The 24,207-nt window shown below is 39.2% G+C and overlaps 1 protein-coding gene and 1 long non-coding RNA gene across 2 annotated transcripts in view; one reads left to right on the top strand and one right to left on the bottom strand.

Moving 5' to 3' along the window:
* Window positions 1-8,263: 8,263 nt before the first annotated feature.
* Window positions 8,264-24,207, bottom strand: part of LOC124282873 (transcription factor COE3-like) — a 49,602-nt gene continuing 33,658 nt past the window's right edge. Inside the window, 7 exon segments of the mRNA XM_046718909.1 lie at window positions 8,264-10,069; window positions 10,840-10,884; window positions 12,562-12,708; window positions 13,524-13,716; window positions 14,613-14,701; window positions 19,042-19,117; window positions 19,119-19,169. Coding sequence (XP_046574865.1) covers window positions 9,963-10,069; window positions 10,840-10,884; window positions 12,562-12,708; window positions 13,524-13,716; window positions 14,613-14,701; window positions 19,042-19,117; window positions 19,119-19,169 — 708 coding nt within the window. The 3' untranslated portion in view covers window positions 8,264-9,962.
* On the top strand, window positions 14,920-18,639 carry LOC124282874. The gene is made up of 2 exons (XR_006900273.1): window positions 14,920-15,234; window positions 17,901-18,639. It is a non-coding gene; the product is annotated as an uncharacterized LOC124282874 (long non-coding RNA).

Here is a 24,207-nt window from a genome sequence, read left to right as displayed (position 1 = left end):
CATTGACAAAGTTTCCATCTTCATTAAAATTACTTTCACATTGACAAAGTTTCTATCGCCACTACAATTACTTTCGCATTGCCACAGATTTTGTCGCCACTAAAATTACTTTCACATTGACAAAGTTTCTATCGCCACTAAAAGTTTCTATCGCCACTTACTTTTTCTATCGCCATAAAATCTTGCCACAGTTTCTATCGCCACTAAAATCACTTTCATATTGACAAAGTTTCTATCGCCACTAAAATCACTTATCATGAAAATCACTTTCATTGACAAAGTTTCTATCGCCACTAAACTCACTTTCACATTGACAAAGTTTCTATCGCCACTAATCTATCGCCACTAAATCACTTTCACATTGACAAAGTTTCTATCGCTACTGAAATTACTTTCATATTGACATTGTTTCTATCGCTAGTTTCTATCGCCACTAAAATCAATCACTTACACATTGCCACAGTTTCTATCGCCACTAAAATCACTTTCACATTGACCATCGCCACTGAAATTACTTTCAGTTTCTATCGCCACTAAAATCACTTTCATATTGACAAAGTTTCTATCGCTTTCACACTTTCTAATCGCTACTGAAATTTTCATATTGACAAAGTTTCTATCGCCACTAAAATCACTTTCACACTAACAAAGTTTCTATCGCTACTGAAATTACTTTCACATTGACAAAGTTTCTATCGCTACTGAAACGTTGGGCATCCTTTCCGAGGAAAGACGATTCTCACAGCAAATCAAATTACATTTAAAAAATGCAAGAAGAGGATTTTGTGAAAGATTTTATCTGTACATATTCTATTTTGATGAGAACAGTGAGCAGGTAAATGCATCAACTATATTCTTCCTAATGCTTTTAGCTGTGTTGCATGGGTATGGGTTCCACCATTAACTATCTGAATGAAGATAAGATTCTTATGTTCACACACGTATCACTAAACCTTATCCAAAATAGTTGTTCCAAACCTGTACCCCGTCTGTCAGAATTCACTTCCAAGATCAGTACTCGGAGTCTATGGTTTAGAATTCTACTCTTTTCGCATCACCTCGGTATTTGCCCTAACACGTTTTTACGCCACGTTATTTAATTTATAGTTTTCATAATATTTCGTTATTGTGATTTAGATGGGTGTATCAATGCATGTTATGCATGTAAGATTTATAACCTGACAGAATCTGGAACTGTAAATGGTTTAACACCTCATAACAGATGAGATTTTTATAACGAGCAAGAACGAAGACGCATTTATATAACTGGTTCAGTGCTGTTGTCGCCGTAAACCGCCCTGTGACTGATTGTTTCAAATGTCGGTGAAAAGTGGTAAAGTACATGTATATATATTTTGATTTGTTTGTTTGTTTGTTTGTTTGTTTGTTTGTTTGTTTGTTGTTGGTTGGTTGGTTGGTTGGTTGTTTCATACTTAGTTAAGCTTTCAAGAAGTTTGGGTGAATATTTGAATAGACTTTGCATATGTTTATGACAAGTGCCACCGATGTGGCAGGATATGCCCACCTTTTCGCGAACACCTGGTATTCTGTAATAACATTCTCTGTCATCGTATCGCAGTGACAATCACTGGATTGTCCGGTCCAGACTCGAAATAATTACAAACAACATCGTACAGCTGTAATACTGCTGAAACAAATACATACTCAATAGAAACATGATATAGTCACAATTGTACAATCGATTCTGCTTTTAGCAGAGATTTCTTATGGATGTGGAAAGGGGTTTGTCGCTTTTAGTTAATTTTAGTCAACATTATCCTAGAAGTAAATAATCGAGTCTGGAGCAGACAATCCAGTGATCGATATTAAGAGCAACAATCAACACCATCGGGGTGCGTTGATACGGTATCAACCAAGTCATCGAATGTGACCAGCTGACCCGCCTCGTTTGATCAGCAAATACTGGGGCATGTTCTTATACGGAATCCTCACGGAAGTGATTGCGTTTTTGTAAGTATAAATAGGTATGTTCCTGGTGTATATTTCCATGATGCTATTCTATAGCAGTTACAGTTTATTGTATGCAACATTACCATTTAAAGGTATGTTGTATGTGGTGCATTCGGAGATGTATGTACGTCTATAAACATGTACCCGTGAAGATAGACAGTGAGTTGTCGTATGAGGCGACTAACGGGATCGGGTGGTCAGGCTCGCTGACTTGGTTGTTACATGTCATCGTATCCCAGTTGCGTAGATCGATGCTCATGCTGTTGACCACTGGATTGTCTGGTCCAGACTCGATTATTTACAGACCGCCGCCATATAGCTGAGTGCGCCGCTTTTAACAATATTCCAGCAAAATCGCAGCGGGGGACACCAGAAATGGGCTTCACACCTTGTACCCATGTGGGGAATCGAACCCGGGTCTTCGGCGTGACGAGCGAACTTTAACCACTAGGCTACCCCACCCCACCGCCCCCACCCGCTATAAACATGTTATTTTGTGTTGTGTGCTGGCGATTAGGTCCCCCCACTCTGAGAGTATCGATTCGAATCCTAAATGTTCATCAACCCCACAAATTACTAGAACCTGTACTTTAATAAGAAAGTGTAATCCAAAAGGACAACGTATGTTACATTTAACGACTTGAGTTAAACTTGCTACACTTATGTACTGTTGCTGATACGACGGAAGCCTTTAACGGACGTCATCTGTTATTCTGCCCGTAATTCAACCTTCATTTATCATCTAGATCAGATATACTGATATCCTTACAACAGCTCACATTAATGTGCTACTTGAGTCACGTGATCCTACTCATCCATTTAGGAAGGATGGAAAACCCGTAAGACGATAAAACATCACAGATCGTAAGATAGCCATGTTGTTCCTAAACCGACTTTCTCTGTGTTCTGTCCGTACTGTTTCCCAGTCCTTCATACAGCAAACACTTCAGTTATATAACAGTATTGATACTTTTTCTCGACAAGGTTTTTACTGGCATCAGCAGCTAATAAAACATAGATATATCTGGCATGATACATATTCAAGCTGCACAGAAATGTTGTTTCTTCGTAGGCTGAAATAATGATAAGAGTAGGAATCTTTTAAGGCCTTGGTGTTTTGTAACTCTTAGGGCGTGAATATAATCACCCTGGTATTCTCGAATGTACTTTGTTGCCTCAAATAAGGATATATTTTCGGTGTATAGTGACCATTTGTTAGCTCATCAGTTTAAAAATCATTTGGAACCTGATACGACATATGAAGTAAATGCTGAACCAATTTTCAAACATCGGCACAGCAAGATGTTAAATTTAGTTCTTAATGCATACACAATAATGTAACGTTTTATCATTGTAACATCTTATGTTACGCATTCTACACCTCTAACCTTTATATACGCTCACCTTTTCTTGGAGTGAATGAGTGAATATGGTTTTACGCCGCTTTTAGCAATAATCCAGCAACATCACGGCGGGGGACACCAGAAATGGGCTTCACACATTGTGCCCATGTGGGGAATCGAACCCAGGTCTTCAGCGTGACGAGCCCTTTAACCATTAGTCCATTTTGCGTTTAATCCCAAAGGGAACTGTTTCTTGGCAAGAAGACAACAAGACGATTGCCTTCATCAGACATACGTATTCGCTTCAGTGTGGTACCATCACAAAAACACGAACGCCTTTATCAGAGAGACTTATTCGTTTCAGTGTAGGCCAAATGCCTGTCTTTGCGCTTCACAGTGATGTAAGATGGCGCCATTTCTGCCGTTGTTTATCATCATCCATCATGATAACATGTTTGCTTCACCATCCATACAGCAGTATATATTAAGCTGTACAGTGAGTTAGTGAGTGAGGTTAATTTTAGCAATATTCCAGCAATATCACGACGGGGGAAACCAGAAATGATCTTCACACATTGTACCTGTGTGGGGAGTCAAACCCGGGTCTTCGGCGTGACGAGCGAACGCTTTAAGTACTAGGCTGCCCATAACCCCTTAAGTTGTGCATGCACCACAAACTAAAGTGTCTTGGTTGTCATAGTTTTCATCGCAGACAACAGTTTGAATGATGTAATATAGGCATGTCCCTGCAGTTACAACAGTTTGAATGATGTAATATAGGCATGTCCCTGCAGTTACAACAGTTTGAATGATGTAATATAGGCATGTCCCTGCAGTTACAACAGTTTGAATGATGTAATATAGGCATGTCCCTGCAGTTACAACAGTTTGAATGATGTAATATAGGCATGTCCCAGCAGTTACAACAGTTTGAATGATGTAATATAGGCATGTCCCTGCAGTTACAACAGTTTGAATGATGTAATATAGGCCCCTGCAGTTACAACAGTTTGAATGATGTAATATAGGCATGTCCCTGCAGTTACAACAGTTTGAATGATGTAATATAGGCATGTCCCTGCAGTTACAACAGTTTGTAGTTTGAATGAATGTAATATAATATAGGCATGTCCCTGCAGTTACAACAGTTTGAATGATGTAATATAGGCATGTCCCTGCAGTTACAACAGTTTGAATGATGTAATATAGGCATGTCCCTGCAGTTACAACAGTTTGAATGATGTAATATAGGCATGTCCCTGCAGTTACATAGGCATGTTAAACAGTTTGAATGATGGCATGTCCCTGCAGTTACAACAGTTTGAATGATGTAATATAGGCATGTCCCTGCAGTTACAACAGTTTGAATGATGTAATATAGGCATGTCCCTGCAGTTACAACAGTTTGAATGATGTAATATAGGGATGTCCCTGCAGTTACAACAGTCTTGACTTCATTCGTCTTGTGCCCTTTAATTTTACTTATTACCATGTCAGCATGTTGTATTCATGTCAGTGTTCATGGCGTATGCACAGATCGAGTATTTGATATATATTGAGATATGGTGGATCTAATTAATATTTCAGTCTAATTACAGGCTGTTTGATCATGGCATTGTTTCAATGTGATATTTATTCTGTTCAGTGTGTCATGGAGACGAATATTTGCATGTTCTGGTTTAATTAAGGCGGGTATTCAGTACCTTGTTAGAAGACAGTATGAAGACAAATTAGTTAACTTAGACGGGTAATTGATAAGTACTTCAGTGTCTGACGAAGGTGAGTATGCGTGTATTATAAATATTATATTTCATTGAATCACGTATTTCAAATGTGGCTCAAGGCGTGATGAAGGTGGGTTTTAGATTTTTCAGTGTGATGAAGGCTGATATGTGAGCTATGTGTCAGTGTGTGATGAAGGTGGGTTTTAGATTTTTCAGTGTGATGAAGGCTGATATTTGAGCTATGTGTCAGTGTGTGATGAAGATCTATCATTGCCACAAATAACACAAAGATAAACTCGGTTGTAATAAATTTTGAAATATTGATTCTATCCTTCATTATACTGAGACTATCGTGCCTTTATTCGTCTTCTGGTTGGGTTATTCGAATGTAATCAAATGACTGGGTATAGTGTGACCACAGATTTATAAGGTAAAAGAATCACCTCACTGTAGGATACATGGAGTGGCTGACTGGTTGAGTATGGTTTTACGCCGCTTTTAGCAATATTCCAACAATATTACGGCGGGGGACACCGGAAATGGGCTTCACACATTGTACCCATGTGGGGAATCGAACCCGGGTCTTCGGCGTGACGAGCGAACGCTTTAACCACAAGGCTACCCCACCGCCCCTGTAGGATACATGGAACTTTAAAATTGTCTAGCCTTTGCATGTGTTTATGTGTTTATTAGTGGGTCAGGATGCGCTTACCTTTTCGCGACTTACTGTAAGATCCCTATTTGATAGTGATTCATCAACACGTGCATGGTATAAGCGGAACCGTAAATCGACTCGCGTGTGATTTCTTGTGAATGTGGAAAGGGGTTGGGGTCTTTATTGCTTGTCTTAGCGAATTAATCGCAACAGCAGTTTCAATTATTTTTGTGAATACATGTCACTGCTGTAAATCTGTCTGCCATGGCTACATATTTTATGCGCCAATACAACGCATTTGCAGACATCATTACGTGTTGAAACAAAAACATTCTGTGGCGTATTCACCTGTCACGAGTTGTCAGAATCCCAAAAACAACCGGTGGTAGTTTTATTATATACACCTGACCATTGTGTTCGTACAAGCCGTTAAAGGATCTGCCAGAAGTCTCATATACTGTACAACCGGAGGTAGTATTATTGTATACAGGCAATCATTGCAGTTCTACTGGTTGTTGTATTCACACCACGTGTGTAGTATAGACTCGAGAAGTTACATGGAACGCTGTAGACAACCGATGGCGATTAGCATTACTGTATGTAATTGTATGCTACTTTACTATTGTATGCATTATATACACCAGATCATTGTAAACGCAGGTCATTTTAGACGTTGTACTGTCGAGTGGGTTGTATATGCACGAGCCTTTATAGGAGTAGGCAGAATTCCCATATACTGAACAACCTGTTGTGGTATTATTGTATACACCTGAGCATTGTAAACGCGGGTCATGTTAGACGTTATACTGTCGAGTGGGTTGTGTTCGTGCAAGCCGTTATAGGAGTAGGCAGAATTCCTTTATACTGTACACCCAGTGGTGATATTATTGTATACAAATGACCATTGTAAACGCGGGTCATGTTTCACGTTGTACTGTCCAGTGGGTTGTATATGCACAAGCCGTTATAGGAGTAGGCAGAATTTCTTTATACTGTACAACCAGTGGTGATATTATTGTATACCCCTGGCCATTGTAAACGCGGGTCATGTTTCACGTTGTACTGTCCAGTAGGTTGTATATGCACAAGCCGTTATAGGAGTAGGCAGAATTTCTTTATACTGTACAACCAGAAGTGATATTATTGTATACCCCTGGCCATTGTAAACGCGGGTCATGTTTCACGTTGTACTGTCCAGTAGGTTGTATATGCACAAGCCGTTATAGGAGTAGGCAGAATTTCTTTATACTGTACAACCAGAAGTGATATTATTGTATACCCCTGGCCATTGTAAACGCGGGTCATGTTTCACGTTGTACTGTCCAGTGGGTTGTGTTCGTACAAGCCGTTATAAGAGTAGGCAGAATTCCCATATACTGTACAACCATTGGTGGTATTATTGTATACCCCTGGCCATAGTAAACGCGGGTCATGTTTCACGTTGTACTGTCCAGTGGGTTGTATATGCACCAGCCGTTATAGGAATAGGCAGAATTTCTTTATACTGTACAACCAGTGATGATATTATTGTATACCCCTGACCATTGTAAACGCGGGTTATTTTTGGCGTTGTACTGCCCAGTGGGTTGTGTTCGTTCAAGCCGTTAAAGGATCAGCCAGAATTCTCATATACTGTACAACCGGTGGTGGTATCATTGTAAACCCCTGACCATTGTAAACGCGGGTCATGTTTGGTGTTGTACTGTCCAGTGGGTTGTGTTCGTACAAGCCGTTAAAGGATTAGCCAGAATTCTCATATGGTGTACAACCGGTGGTGGTATCATTGTATACAGGCAATCATTGCAGTTCTACTGGTTGTTGTATTCACGCTACGTGTGTAGTATAGACTCGAGCAGTTACATGGTGAACGCTGTAGACAACCGATGGCCATTAGTATAACTGTATGTAATTGTATGCTACTTTACTGTTGTATGCATATCTAAACAGACATACGTTGAATACAGTTAGGGATTATAAACATTTGTTGAGATATAGATATGAAATGATGTCTTCACAACAAAAATATTCCAAAATATTCATTGTCCCTAATTGTTTTGTACAGTATTTATTATAACTGTGGTTTGATATCTTGTCAGTGTGTTTGAAGTTCACCAAGTAATGTTTTCTGTGTGCAAGATAGAAACCTTGTGCAGTAACTACTGCAAAACATTCTTCTTAGGCTCGATTATGTGTTTAATTTTCTACAAAGTGAGTGAGTGTACTTTTATGCCGCTTTTAGCTATATTCCAGGAATATAAAGGCAGTGAAGAATCGAGCAAACACTTTAACCACGAAGCAAACAGACTACCCCATTGTACGAAGGAGGCTGTCTTTCAGGTCGTACAAATCTAAAATAAGGATACTTTAGTTTTCGATTGACACTATGTATATTTCAAATCTCTTTTATTTATTCATCCAACTTTCAAGTGCTTTCTTCTGTATTTTTAAAGCACCTATTTTGCTTCTACATCTGGCCAAATTGACATAAAACGTAAAATGATATAACAACGGAGGTGACCTTTACTTGTAAAGCAGACTTCTAGAACACCAGGAATAACATCAAACAGATATGGAAGAAAAACATTTTAATCATAATCAAACTTTCAATATAAAAACAATATTTTCAGTAATAAATAGTACTTTGACAGAATGATTTGGTTAAATGAAAGAACGCACGCGAGATTATAGAGTATGCTTTGTAATACATAAGTACAGTATCCCACGTGCGTTGTGCAAGGAAAGATCGGAACCCATACTATGGTCAAACTGTGATGTTGCAGAGATCATTTGAACAGCAATGACTAGAATAGACACGGCGGGACTAGAATAGACATGGCGGGACTAGATCAGACATGTCGCGACTAGAACCATGCGAAACTATCGGGCGAATCAGACGCCAATGTCAAAGAAATATTGCCGGCAAAATCAACTAGATTGACTAGAAAATGACTAGATATCGGTGGATATTCCGAGAAAAGGAGAAATTCATTCGCAGAGAATAAACTTAAAGTGAGGAGGTATGTTTTAAAAATGTACAAAAATAAAACCTACGTCGATAAGGTGTCTTTCCACAGCCCTTGTAATACTTTTTGAGTATTGTATACAGTATGCAATTAAGTACATAAGAACAGGCGATACTCTATTATGAGATCAAAATGCAATAAGATACGATGTAACATAACCACGTAAGACTTGACACTCAATATACAGAATCCATGCCTCCAGCACTTCGGTTTCACCTGAGATGGGACTTCGGGGCAGGGTACATTGATACCCATAAATTATTCGTTAGTATTTATTTTTGCAAGAATTATATATAAAGTATTATGTTAACAATATGAAACGTGAGAGTAGGGTAAGCGTTGGTGGATCTCTCTTTGAGAGCATTAATGCTGCCTTATTATGCATATTTTTGTCCATAAATTATTCGGGGGTTTCGTAGCGTCAAATCTATTTTGTGAAATTACTGTTTTCGAATACTGAACTTATCGTAATATGTACAATTATATATATGTGCTCAAATGTCCCGTTTTGTTTTACTCGCTACGAATAAATAAATCTACATCACGCCAGAACACGTCGCAAAACAATTACAATCAGAAACAAAGACACGTGACTGAAGGGTAACGTAAAGACCAACAAAAATAATCTCTTGGGTTTTATGTCATTTGGTGAGCAAAATGTCCACTGAGCTTTGGGACTAGGAAATGAGTATTTACAATGAGAAAGGGTTACCCTCAGGTATATTTCCCACGAGGCAGGGTTATCTCCCATGAGACAAAGTTATCTCCCTTGAGACAAAGTTATCTCCCATGAGACAAGTTATCTCCCTTGGCAAGACACGAGTAAACAAGAAGTCTGTGAAACAGAGAAACACACTCAGGCTAGAGCAAACATCCTGAACGATCACGTTCAGACTAAACAAGGATCACTTCTATGATCACGTGCGCAGTTTTCATGTCCCGTCCCAGACACCTTCCTAATGGGCATGTTTGTGAGGAGGAATGGAAGCCGATATCGTTCCCGACGTATCGTACTTCCTAGAGTGTAGTAGAATTTATTCTCCGGGCAGGAAGCGCTGTGTCTTGTTTCGTATGGTCATTTTTCCTCGAATTGTTCGTGTTATGTTAGCACTGATATCGTCTTTGCCCACAATGTGCATAAACCATCCAATTCAATCAACGCACACTGCGCTTCCGGTTTAACACTCCGTCCAATCATGTAATGTTGAGGTATTCAGTCCGGACCTACACTGTGAATTCCAACCAATCATTTTGCAGGAGACACGATGGAGCTGCTGTATGATTGTGAGTTGCACGTGGGCAGAGCGAATGGGTTGACGCTCGTAAACGGCGACGCTACTATGCTGCTCATTCCTGTAATGAAATAAACAACTCTTTACTTTCCTTTTCAAAATACTATTCATCCGCTCAGATACAATATTGTATACATTGTATTTACATTTATTAATACATTTGAAGAAGTAAAAACATTTATAGAAAAAAAAGTATAAATCAAAGTTTACAAGAAACAACGACAAAGCAAGCGCAATAAAAGCAGACAACATATACAATCTACTGAATTTAATACTATGAAACTACATTCATATGTCGTCAAACCAAGGTAGGACGCCATCAGAAATAATGCATTACCAATAAGGACCTTTATATTAAGCAATGTCTACTAACGTGTAAAAGCGGATGTGAAACCCAGCCGCACTGAATGCCGGGAAGGGGAGGGGGCGGGCTCGGCGCACGAACGACAGGTGCAAAGGCACTTTTCTGTTTGACCGCCGTGATCATATTGGCAGGTGAGAAAGAGAAAATCCCGGGGGCACAAGTCCCTGACAGGCCCGAGGGGGCGGAGAACTGATGGGGAGGCGAGTGAGACGTAGCAACTGCAGAACATAAAACAAAAAAGAAAAATAAACAAACCGAAAACGGCCAGGAATGGACGTCTTGCTCCACCCCCTTCCCAATTGTCGTCACACATATCTGTCAATACCTACTGACCTTTAAATTTAAAAAACGAAAAGACCATTTCCGAAATACAAGAGAGACAGATAGAAATGAAATTAGAAAGCAAAATAAAAACGGACTGAAGAAATGCAAAAAATACACGAATAAAAATTATAAAAAAGTCTTACCAGCTCCCAATCTTCCTGCTTCATCTCTGAGAAAATGATCTAAACCTGAAGAGAAACAAAAAAAAATAACAGATCTTGTCTGAATTCTGTTTGTTAATTTAGATTGGGTATGATATCTAGGATGGATGAATTGATTTGTTTCACGCATGGATGATTCGAGTCATTAGGCACTAGTACAGCTATCGCAGCAGGGCATCAATAAAGGATAAAGAATTGTTTTACTGCCTTAACGCGTATTAACGGCTCTGTATCCGGCAACAAACACTTCCATCCGCTGTGTACCCTTGGTAACGGGTTTGCCGCGACATAATGGCGTAGCTTTTGTTACAGTTAAGCAGAGTCTAAATATTACAGCTATCGGCCAACGTTGTGTTTCCTTTTCGGAAATAAACACAGCGTAGTAAAAGTCACTGTTTAATTCTCCAATAACCGGCCGTTTCGGGCGGAAATTGAGCTACAATTGTAAATTGATCTTCGCATTATCCTCGCGCCATGTGCGCGTTATGCTTGCTACCGAGAGTCACATATGATTATGGGCAGACGAGTTAGGATTAACGTACTTTCAAGCGACACGAACTCAAGTTGGGCTTAAGATGGCGGCCCATCGATTTCCCGCCAAATGCGATTGAGTTCAAACCACGTGCGCGAAATGTTCAGTGAGGTCGCAGAGAGGAGCTTGCACATATTCCACGTCTATTTGCTTGTGAATTATCAGTGAACTATAGATTGGAATGTCTGAAACGGTGTGTGCATGATTTGTTCATCACGAGGTCCCATGACGCCTTAGCCAGGCTAACAAGTTGTTGATCAACCTATTAGAAGCGGGTCCCGCGAGATCTCGGAGAAACTGGCGCTCCGGCCCAACACAATGGATCCCAGCTCCAATCCCTTCACCAAAATCAAGCTTCTTCCCTATGAATTATGCGGCATTTGTTTGGCTAAAACAATTAGCGGAGCCGACTACGGTAGTGTTGATTTTCTACTAAAGGTAATTTTGCACTTATTGTTACAAAATATTGTGTGTCCACAAATACCATCGGTTCCAAATGATGTATTGTTCCACTGTAGCGAATATAGAGTAGAGTAAACCCCCGGCTTCATTCCTATAGCCAACACAATGCATAATATGACGGCAAATTTAACCGAGATTGACGGCTGTCTAACGTTTATTCCGAAGTAGCGTTGAGATCATTGATTATAACTGTTCTCAACTCCCACAAGCGCAGAGGTAAACAGTGGCATGGTCGCAGTATTATTGTCCCGTCTCATCGTTGTGGATTTTGAATTCTTCAGGTAGAAATGGGAATTACTCTAAAAATTGTGCCGTTATATAGCAGCATTTACCCTACGCGCTTTAACGTAATGGTATATCAATGTCGGCAGAAACATCAATGACAACAATTAACGGTATTTCGATTCTTGAAAATTGTTATGATAGGTCATTTGGTCGTTTGACAATTTTCATTTGAAATTAACTTATAGTCTAAACGATCAGGAAAAAAACACTACCTTTCATTTTTACAGAAAAAAAACGTCAGAACGTGAATGTTAGTATATTGATGTATTGCGTATGAATAACATGATATCAAGTATTTCAGATCATGCAATAAAGTGCAAAATATCATAAATAAACACCAGTGCCACAATGGTTGAAGGATATGAAGTAAGCCAGCAGCAACGAAATGACAATGACGAGGAAGCGTATGTGACGTCACAACTTACCCATATTGCCTAGCGCACCAGCACTTCCGTGATACCCGTTCATTCCCGGCGTGCCTGCGTAGCTTCCACTGTTTGTACTGTGTGGCGTGGATCCGTTGGACCCGTAACCACGGGGCGATACGCTGGAACTCTGGCTTCTGTTGTAGCCTGGAAGAAACAGTTCTTTGAAAATGAAGAGGACCAAAGAGCATCAATCAGCTTCTAATCAGATTTAAGCAAACTTGAAATAAGTAAAGGTGGCATTATGAAAACGGAAATTTTATGTTGCCTTTAGTTCATTTCTGAACATGCAATGGATATGCCACTGGGTGAGTTGGGTTTAACGTCGTTTTGAACAGTATTCCAGTTCCATCACGGCTTGTCAGCTTTATCTGTCTCAGACGTTTTACCACTTTGGTGATACCAAAGAGCATGGGTATGGTGCTACCAAACTTAGAAACACAATCGGAGCGAATCGGGATTCGAACCACGATCACAGGTTTCTGGCATCTCTGCACAGAAACTGTGGCACTTTTAGATGTTCGGGCCACTCGTACCCCATATATAACAGAAACAAGTGTAAATGACAATAGTACATGCTTTACAAAGAAGCACAGAAGCTACAAAGGTCGACTACATCCACTTTGCAAATACTGTTGTTCATTATTATCAATAAAATGTGTACATAACATGCATGAACCTTTACTGAGTCATTATCCCAGGAGATTCTAGCCATTACTGTCCATGCATCTAAACAGCTGTCATTTACAGATTGCATTTTTACATATTTTTATGATTTGTAAGAAGGCACATGCACGCATTGTAATGAAATATTCTCAAAATGCTCCAACACATCCATCGCTACGTCTATCAACTCAGAAAGACAGTCAAGTATTTCAGGAAGCCAAGGGAGGCCACTCTGGTTAGAGCAAAGGGAGGCAACTCAGAGGCGATGTAACTAAGAAGGTTGGAGCGTCACCAACCTTCTTCCCACTGACCGGTGACTGTATCGGCCACGCTGACCGCTAGCTGACCAGGGTAGGTGTTGAATCCGGACATTGGGGATGTGTTGTTCATGGCGGGGGACCTGGGGGCTGGGAGTGATAGCTGGTTGGGGTTACGGGGCATACTGTAGAGTGCCTCGGCTAGATCCGCGGCACGTTTTAAGATTATTTCCTGGAGAGAGAAAAAATACATATATAACAACGATCACCAAATAACAAACATTGACACGTCACTGAATCATAGAAAAGGGACGATGATTATGTTGATAGGCTTTTCTTTGATATATTGTAATTTGACAAAGAAATAAAATTTCAGAGTACACAAGAACACCGATTTAGGATTGGTCTTTTCTCAAACTGTAGAAACTTCAACTATTTGAACAATGTAATATGATAGTAAAACATGGAATTATCAGTTTTATCATTATGTCGAAAAGACGTTTTCAAACATCTCAACACTATTTCCATGATAAAAAGAGAAACATGGTTTGGGTTTTTTCTTGCGTCAGTTTAACCTGAAAGTGTTTCTCTTATATGAAATTGATTTTACTGTAATTCATGTTAAGAACTTATTTTCTCAGAAAGCCCGAGTCCGCCTTACATGCATACATCTAGCAGTTCCTCTCAATGTCTCACATATTCACCCCTAAGTTCCAACAGAAAGGACCGAAATAGATTTGATAAAGTTCACAGAGTACCAAATTAAAAAAAATACAATATTTATCTGTTCGATCAAATATCACCAAACAAGATTTTAAACGTAATAAAAGCCAACAACCAAAATCTGCACATCGAAAATAGCTAATCCATTATCACGACAGTGGAGGAACTGGTGAATGCAACACTATAAACTCCACCGCCGATAATTAGAGCAATAAAAGAGAACGGGTTAGTGGCTACCTGCTAACAGATGTTCTCATCCAAAGCTATGACAATTATTGATTGGGTGTAACTTTCTGAATTATGTTCAAAGGCACTCGAAAGGTAGCGGTGCATATCATTGTTAGCGGGAGCGAGTTGACGGAGACCAGTGACTAAGAATGATATCATCCTGAAAACTTGTCTTACTTTGGGAAGTCGCTCTGGATCCCCAGGATGGCGTGGTACCAATTTCATGAGGCGTTGAAACCCGTAGTCTATCGTTGGTTCTGTTAACGCTGTGGGAAAAAAAATAAAATTCAATAAAAAAATCTTAAAGAGTCATTTCCCAGAAAACAAAACAAGCAGCGATGTAACCTGAAATCAGCCTTCTGATAACACGGCACCGTGACGTGCTATGCATTGTTATATTAATTAATGATGAGCGTGAGATGTTCGCACAATGACCATGAAAAGGAGAACGGTGTTAGTTATGGAATTGTACTTGTGTTGACACTCAGTACGTAATTTCTACTTTAATCCCCGCCGTTCGTGATATTATCTATGTTACATGTACCATATGTAATATTGTTGGCCAAAAGATCCTGTGTTAGACATATGTTGTTCCAGTCATGCGTGTCACGTTCAATCTGGATAGTTCCGCCATCGCGGCTGCAGAACTGGTACGGAAGCCATTTTGATTTGACATTTCCCTTCGGAATACTGACTGTCTAACCGCTTGTGTTCACTGACGAGGTCCATGAAGCGTGTCTTTGGTAGAAGTGTTGGCAACGACAATAGCCAGAGTTCTGGCTTGCAACAATATCATGAGGTAAATATTTCATGAGGAGATACCACTTTAAATGAATAATGCACACACGCAATATGGCGCGACGAAGCTGGCATATGTCAAGTTCATTCACGATGGATCCACGCAATACCGTCAATTGACAATTAATCCACGGGAGCCCGCTGTACGGTTCGATGCAGCATAGCGGTTTACAATGGTGCATAGTTTATGGGAGTATAAAATTATGTAGTCTGTGAATGTCTGCGGTTTGGTTCCTACCTGATATGAATTTACTGTTAAAACCGTTTTATTAAGAAGCTAAGAGTTCATGACGTCCAATTTTGGCTAATAGTTTTAAGGGCGCTCGCGTTTCGCTTGACTGCGTTCTCTCAGAGATCACTAGCCAAATTTGAGTCCATATTCGCGGATGACGAAAACAAAATGACAGCTTTTAGTTATCAATGTAATAAGAGGTGACTGTATTTAAGATCGATATCCCCCTTCTGCCGGTGTTAAACCAAAGCCCCAGTCAGGAAATGGGGAGGTTCCTACAGAGGAAGGATCGGAAACAGCGAGTGTGTCCTTCTCCTAAATTTCCACACTATCACGACAGCTCCCGACTATTGCCGTTTAAGTGATCGGTAATTTTCGGGATCACTCGTTTAAAGAGACGCTTCCTGATTGGCTGTTTTCTTCTCTTGTCTCTTTGACATGCGACTTGGATGAAAAAGTGGTCGGGGATCTATGAGAGGTTAATAACTGTTCATATACGAGTATGGCCAAGCTAATACACTGTTATCGATTCGACAAGCCACCAGGGTTTGGGGGAGATCTGGACGCCTTTCATCATCGCTGTCGGCGTGAGGAAGATTAGTTCAACGTCATCATTATGAATGAGAATTTCCCTGAGAGTGAAACCTGCACCTAATATTAGCATATTTGTTTACGGAGTTCGTTTCTCTTTATTTGGACATGTATATGATCGAGACAAATTGTAGAGAACGCAAAACCTCTAATTGACGCACGGCCGTTTTATTGGCTTGTCAATACTCTAGAAGCGGTTGCGTTTTTGACAGCGACTGTTTATTTGCATTGGCGTTTCGACAGCAGGAAAAAAATTGAACGGAGAAACATACAGTCAGTGTTGTCTTTTCCTGTGTCACAAGAATAACATCAGGAAAACCATCAATAAAACATAGGTTCTCACTCATGATGACTAGGAATTAGAAAGACCTAAAATTGTTAAATACCTAAAATACCTTAAATAGTGGAATTAAAAACTATCTTACCAAAACAGTTTACTTTAAATAGTAGCATGTCAGCAGGTACACACTTAAGACACGTACGAAAACTACCAATTCTTCACTCTCTGAAACAGTAAATAGGCTTACAGGATGCTCACTATGAGATCGTCTATCGAAGCTTTCATTTATTAATAATTTTAAGAGAAGATAGGGTCTTTGATGCCCAACATCTCAGGATCTGTTTCAATACATACACCCCGTCTATGACTGTTAGACTAGAACAATTTGTCGCCTTATATTGTCTGACGTGAAATTCATTAATTATGGACGTTTCGCTGGCTCCTTCGGTATAGTCGTGGTTCATTTATGCACATGTCATTGTGCATTGGCGGAGGAAGCTAAGTAATTTATCCCAAGGGGGCTACTGTTAGAAACAATTGATGTTGGTAAAGGGAGAGAGATGGTCCGTGAGCTGGGATTACTGATAGAGAATTAAAGTAACTGAATGCTATCAGATTGCACCTTCCCAGGAGAAAAGTCTGATGTGAAAATATGAAGACATACTTGTGCATTCCATTTAAACACTACAATGTTAACGAGCTGTCTGGAGAACGCGCCACTTTATCCCGACTGAGCACCAGTCTCCGTCTTGTTTACATTTTGGTCTTATTTCAACAGTTCGTGACGATATCGCATAAATCAAAAACAAGCTTCAATGTTGATCTTGTAAAATTTCCCACAAAGTAAGAGTATTTTTTGCAACCGATTTTAACAAAAATGCAAACATTTTGACAGGTGTGCTGGTAAGAATATTTTTCCGTGTCTCAACACGTGGCTCTTGTTGGGAACAATGGCGGGACATACGCGCAACACTCGCCGGAAGTAGGAACTGGTAAACCGGAAATCAAATCCCGTCCACAAAACAAACTGGGAAGCATCCGAGGCGACAAGCAGACATACCAGGGACATATCTCTCTTCTTAAAATGACCATTCAAGTTACCGGTGCTTTCAACCAGTCCTCAAAACATTACGGTCAAAAGTTGATACCGCTTTTGTGCTTGATAATATACCTATAATTATATTCTTGTATATCATATAGCGTTGATACCGCTTCTACCTTGAAAATATACCTATCTTTAATTTCTTTGTCTATTTATGAATAAAAATATAATAATAATAATTGATTTGTTGTTTTGTCAAAGATAAAGGTTCAGATCAATTCAACTTGCGAAAAAAGATATATTCCTAGTTGTATACCCCACATTGTCAATATGCAATAAATTCAATTGAGATTATATGTCCTTTGAATTTTACAAAACTGTCCGTTGTTTATTACCCAAAACATTGTCAAGCCTTTACAAGTACGGTTGAAGTGAAGCATTTGCTGACTGCTCCAAATGGACAGTTTTAATTATTTCAACCATTGTCGCTGTATAATTAATACGTTAAATGTGTATCTGCAGATCTCAAGCAAGGCTATCGGAACAATCTCGCCTTCTTTCACAAGAAATATCCTCCAAGAACGAGTGTGAAGACATTATGCTTTGATCATTGAAGGCTATACCGATCGATAATGGAAAACCTGATAAAAAGAGAGAGCAAGAAAATATGTCTGCCTCTAAGCCATTGCACCGACTGACGCGAGTGTTCATGTTGGCATTTATACGACTTTTCATACACGTGCTAGTCCATGCATAAATAATGTGTAGAATTCAGCATTGTAGCTACATGGGATGGACTCTACGTGAATATTAATTTGCAGTTTGGAGAAATATGGGAATATCACACGCTTATTTGTTTGCTCGGTGCATTGATCGAGATGGATGGTTTAACCAAGTGGTGTATATACTGGTGAACCGTTCTTAACGTATGCGCCTAAGATCATTTTTCCTGGAGAAGTTTTTAAAAAGGTTAAAAGTATTCACTCGAGACAGTTACGCATGTGTGTTATTGTTCTTTAGACAGTTGCAAAAATATTAAACATAATTTAATTGTTTTAATTAATATATGTGTGGCTTTATGTCATTGTAATGTCTTAATGAACGAATAAATGTAGATATTGAAACATATTTCGCATTAAGCTATTGAAGATATATAATATATATATGGTTATGATATACTGACTTGGTGTGTAAATGTAATATATATTATGTGTATTTCATGTATCATTTCAGTGAACAATAAATGTGTTTGTGACATTTCTTCATGTAATGATCGACTATGTATTTCTACCAAACCAAAAGAAACAGGTTTGTTGAAATATATTATTTTCTGCCAAATATGTGTGTTATTGATATTAATAATATTCCCTATGCCACTTACCACGGCTTAGGGTGACTGTATGTTTGTATTGATACATAAACATTTCCACCAATGAAAACATAACTGATGGCTAATTCTAACTGGTTGTGAAAGGATATGGTATAAATGTATTCAATACACCATTGCAATGATGGACAATATTTTTTTTTCTAATGAACGATGACGCCAGTGTGCAGTAATGTAATATTAACGAAAAACTACTCATTACATCTGTTGAAAAATATTCCGATATTCTCTGCTGTGGAAGACAATATGTTAAGAAAACAGATAAGTTATGCTTACCTGTATACACAAATCTGCCCGGTGCTCCTTTGCAGAATTGTTTGGACTTGTAGGACAGAGTGACCTCCACCACCCCCCGGGATGTGACGAGGGGGCGTCTGTACCCGTATCGCATGTGACGTCAGCAACTAAACACGTGAAAAAATATGTCGAATAAGTATTACGTCAATCTGGTTGTCTTTTATTTCTATTATGGAAGATGTCATGGCGTTCACACTGTGCGTAATAAAATTATTACGGGTAATATAAATCTTTGTCGAAGATCGTTTCATGATTTATATTCTAAACATATTTAAAAAGAAATCTTTAATAAACAAGGTCTGCGGATATGTTACTCAATAATATGTTCAATAATAGTTACTCCAAGCTGTATGGTCTGAAATTGACGTAATTGTCTTATTGATGTAAATCCAAAAAGACGAGATCAATATCAGTTTAACCCTCGAAAGGATGAACTTATGAAAATCAAGAATTATATATAACCAGAGAAAAAATTTGGTTTTCTGAACAGTAAATAATACAAACGTAGGGACGAATGTAATCTATGGATATAGTTCAATAATCGGTATTCCAGTCATGCATAATTGACAGTTGTTCGAATACTTAAAATGAACATATATTTTAGAAATTTGAACATGCATACCTCGCCTTTCATGTTTTCAATCATTAACAATGAACGATCCGAGGTAACTTCTAGTATGACTTGAATTAATTATTGATAATTCGAGTGTCAACCTTTTTGTGAGTTATAGCCCCAATCCTACTTTTTGTTTTCATTATAGTTGTAAATTATACATCATTTGCTTCCAATGAATACACGATACCAACTGTATTGACACGTTAACTATAGAAGAAAGAGCGATCCCATTTCATTACCATAATTCATTAGAAGAAAAGAAAGAGAGTTTTCGAAAGAAAAAAATAGAATTGTCGAAATGGTATTGTATAGTTGTTAAGAAATATTTCCTTTCATGATTAATTTAAAAATACTAACATCAGTAATAGATGCTTTCACATCAACAATTCTCCTTTAAGATATACGGACATATACTGAAACAAGGAATCTCTCATTTCAGCATAAAACACATTGGACAAGAATCATCAAAATTGTATGATATAGAATATTATATTTTCTTTCAGGGTGTTAATATGCTCTAAATATGAAAGACTGTGGCAAATTGTACCCAAAACTAGATCAGTAATTACAGGTTACCCTGACTGTCTGATAAACCCGTACTAAAGTGTATCAAGACCCTCGTTTCTCTAGATGCTTCAATTATTACCAATTAACTCCCTCTAAGTGACCCTGGTCTCTTCTAGGATTTGACTTAATAACTGTTAGAGCCTCTACGCTTTCTCAACGGGATGTGTTCCTGCTGCCGTAACAACATGAGTCGGGGGATGCAATTAAGACGCCAACCTCATCCCGTACCTTGCTGATGCAGATTAATAGCTCTGTTACTGGCTGCAGTGTCGAGGGAGAGGAAAACATTTGTTTTCTTGTCCCATCCTGATGCCCTGACAGACTTTCAGATGTGTTTAGCGCGATATAAGGGAAGACGCATGGCCCGTTTCTTCATGTTGGTTGCCGGAGAGATTGTATCGGTTAAGATATACGGCATCTTTCGTTACTTTAACTCTCGTCATTAACAAATGCTTGATAATTCAAAGAAAACAATTACGGGGAAAACCTGTATTCCCTGATCGCGTTGGAAATGACAATCATCGCCGCTGGATTTATAGGAAACTGTCTAGTTTTGTTTACGTAGTATTCTACACATTCATATCTCCCCCCAGTGTTGACAGAAGCCGTATCTCACACGAAAGGGGACAACACAGAGAGGGGCTTCTATACTGATTTTCCTTAATCATGTAGTATTAATCTATTCTATATATTTGGACAAAATGTTTTGAAAATAATGTTTCCGAAAACAGTTCTTTGAAATTCCCCTAATGAGTTTCTTTTTAAAATAGTCTGTCACAAAAAGTGTTAAAACCGCTTCATGGGACGTACACGTGATGGTATGATACGTGTATCAATATTCACTGATGAAAAAGTAGGGACCATGAATATTTTGGGCGGATATTGTTTTTTGAGAAGGTTGAGTGCCCAGATTCTTAAACATATCCCCCACATTCTCATGATGTCCAACCTTTTGTTCATATATTTTCCTTGAAAAGGTAATTACCTTGCGATAGATCACTTTACTGTACAGCGTGACAACTATATTGCATGCTGACTAATTACACCAACACTGTTGATTGTGATAACGTTTTTGCTGGGGATGTTTGTGTTGACGGAGTCAAACAACCTCATCATAATCATTGACACAGGATCATAAAACTAATGGCTATGATGATACTAATCCTCAATAATTGTCATTATAACAACACTAATGGTAGTATTACCGTTGTGGCTTGGTTGTGTTGTTGTGAGTCATGTACACAACATGTTATTTACAAGTGTCACCCTACAGAGCCCTAGCGGCGACCTATCTCGCCCAGCGCTCCCATCACCCTGGCCGTGAATGGATAGCATAATCAGACAGATTTGAAGGGAGTCTTTTATCACGAAGCTAAAAAGCTGGCATACTGGCCCGGACCAAAATGAATCTAGGCGTTGTGACAGCTTTGATGATTTCAGGAGTGATGAGTTTGTTGGCAATAGCTAGCCCAGTCTTCTCTCTCCGTCGACGACTTGATGAGAAACTGTACGACCAAGTCGTCCGGCTAATGTGTTGCCCCGCTGATGAAGTGAGAATTAACTGTCCCATTACTACCGGCGAGATTTTCATTTTAATCAACAAAAATCATTTCGGTATCAGGTGCGAGCTCCTCTTTCCAAAAATGAAGAGCAATTACGGCGAGATCGGCCCTGACAGTTGGTCGCCATTGCCGGCAAATTTATTATTTCTGGTATTCAAATGAGATCTGGCTCTCACAATACGGTATTAATGATTCATGTTGGAAGGGATGTAAACTTGGCGGTATTTAAGGCACCGAAACGTTGACAATCCATTTCAGGAACAATGTAGAATGGAGCAATAACCCCCTTATACAAACAGACTGCGAGTCAAAATGATTCCTTGACAAACAGATAGCGTTATATTGTGGTGCGGTAAGTGGGCTTTCCATATTGTTGCAAACACAGCTCATTGAAGCTACTTCCTGGTTTCACCCGAGCTCAAAGAGAACGGTTTAAGTGCCAATGCTTTTGAGTCGGATAAGAATCACAGGCGAGAAATTTCATCATCAAATAGTCGTAAATTCGACAAATCAGAGCCCCTGGCTCGTAACAGTAAAGTCGTGGACATTAGGATGAGCTATTTTGTTTCAACTTCACAGACCCTGGGTCAATGAATAACGGACAATCTCAAACAAAGGATCCCAGTGACTGTACGTGGAGTATTTCGTTGGGTTAGTTTCACGTCGTGAATACCTTCATAGGCCAAAGGCCCGAATTCGCTGGGATAAAGAAGATATAAAATACGACATGGGCAAAATAAACGACTATGGAGAATCTGATTCATTCAAGGAGTTCTTTGAGCTGGTGATACCTTAAGGTTTGATGGCGAAATGAAGCGAACGAGTAATGATCCTTTAACATTAAATACTTTCGTAATTTGGGACGGAAATTTATGACAGCGATACCTTGGCTTTAACTTTCTGCTAAATCCTCTTCTTATTACAAGACCAAATATGATCTTTACGACTTTACAATTAAACCGTTTGAGAATGAACACTATAATTGGAACGTCGATATTTCATGCAAAGTATCAAACGCGCTGACGTTGTAAAACGTCCCAGCATGTCGTTGATGTACCTTAAAGAAATAATGGCATCCTATGTTTTTGGACATTTTCTAAAATGTTACTCTCATTTTGAAATATTATCAGAAAAGTGTTCATCAGAACTTTCACGGGCGTCTCGAATCCGGAAGAACATTCAGCGCGGGACTAAATCATCCGGGTTCTTGGCCACAATTTGGTTAACCTAGACAGACCAGTCTGGCTAAACGAGGCTGTATAACACATCAGGAATCAAGGCACCCTATGATGTCAATCACACACGCATGTCAAGATGATTCAATTGACACATCCCATGTGAGATTCCATGTCCTCATACATCGTCGTATTGAATAATAACGACAACGATGTTGAGGCTCAACGCCGTATACACATCCCCTCGTAAACACCGACTGCCAGGACGTCCCTGGGCACAGTCAACGTCGCACATAATAAAATCCCCAAACCTGCGGATCTAACAGTAACGCTTCCCATCTATCAGAAATAGATATGACGTTATACCGACTGATTGGAGAGTTGTATCATTATTATCGAGCTTTCACACATGGGGTATGCGTCTCTGGGGATTTGGGAATAAATGGCGGCTGTCTATTATGTCGGAAGCCGAGCTCAGGGGTCAGGCGAGACGCTCGTTCTGACGGTACCTCGCAGCCAGGCAGTGAAGAGGTGTCGAGGTTGTCCACGGTGCTACCCTAATATCATTCCCCTGTCTTCTCATCCAAGAAAATTGGAAAATATGACCATATCAAAATCCAGCGAAATTCGATACTACGAACACATAACTCAAATTTATCTCACGGATGTTATATTGAAGATAGTGGTTTTATTCAGCCCCGTCCAGCTTCATAAAGAAAACAATACTTTTAGAGAGAATAGTTTCCCTAACATAGTGCATTTACAAACTACAAGCAATCATTAAATATAATAAGAAAACGATGCCCGGTATATTGTGTCATCCTGTATATTCCCCTATCATGAGAACATTAGTATGCCATGGCACCTGTCTTCGATAAAAAAAATTCTCTCATTGGCAAATGTATTTTCAAAATCCTTCAGTTTTGTAGAACTCAATATTTTTCCTATTTGCTGTAATCCGGTTAAAACCAGTCGTAACGAAAGTAGTAGATGTTCTGGCCATGGTCCAGTTAAATTAGCATAGAAACCAGACATAGAGCCCTGTGGGAGATCTGTAATAGATTCTTGGACTCAATACAATACACATTTAAGGTACAGACCATTTGTAGAGAACAGATATGCCTTTCTATTTCTTTACTGAGGAATTACACACACAAATTAAATTCAAAGCGGGTTTTGTTGGAATATAAATGTACCGTCTGAAAGGTGGTGTTCCTGGAGAGCC

The sequence above is a fragment of the Haliotis rubra genome, unplaced genomic scaffold (assembly GCF_003918875.1).
Source record: "Haliotis rubra isolate DU_JTF1 unplaced genomic scaffold, ASM391887v1 Scf305, whole genome shotgun sequence".
Lineage (NCBI taxonomy): Eukaryota > Metazoa > Mollusca > Gastropoda > Lepetellida > Haliotidae > Haliotis > Haliotis rubra.
Note: the sequence above shows the minus strand (reverse complement) of the source record. Positions and strands in the feature narration are given on the sequence as shown.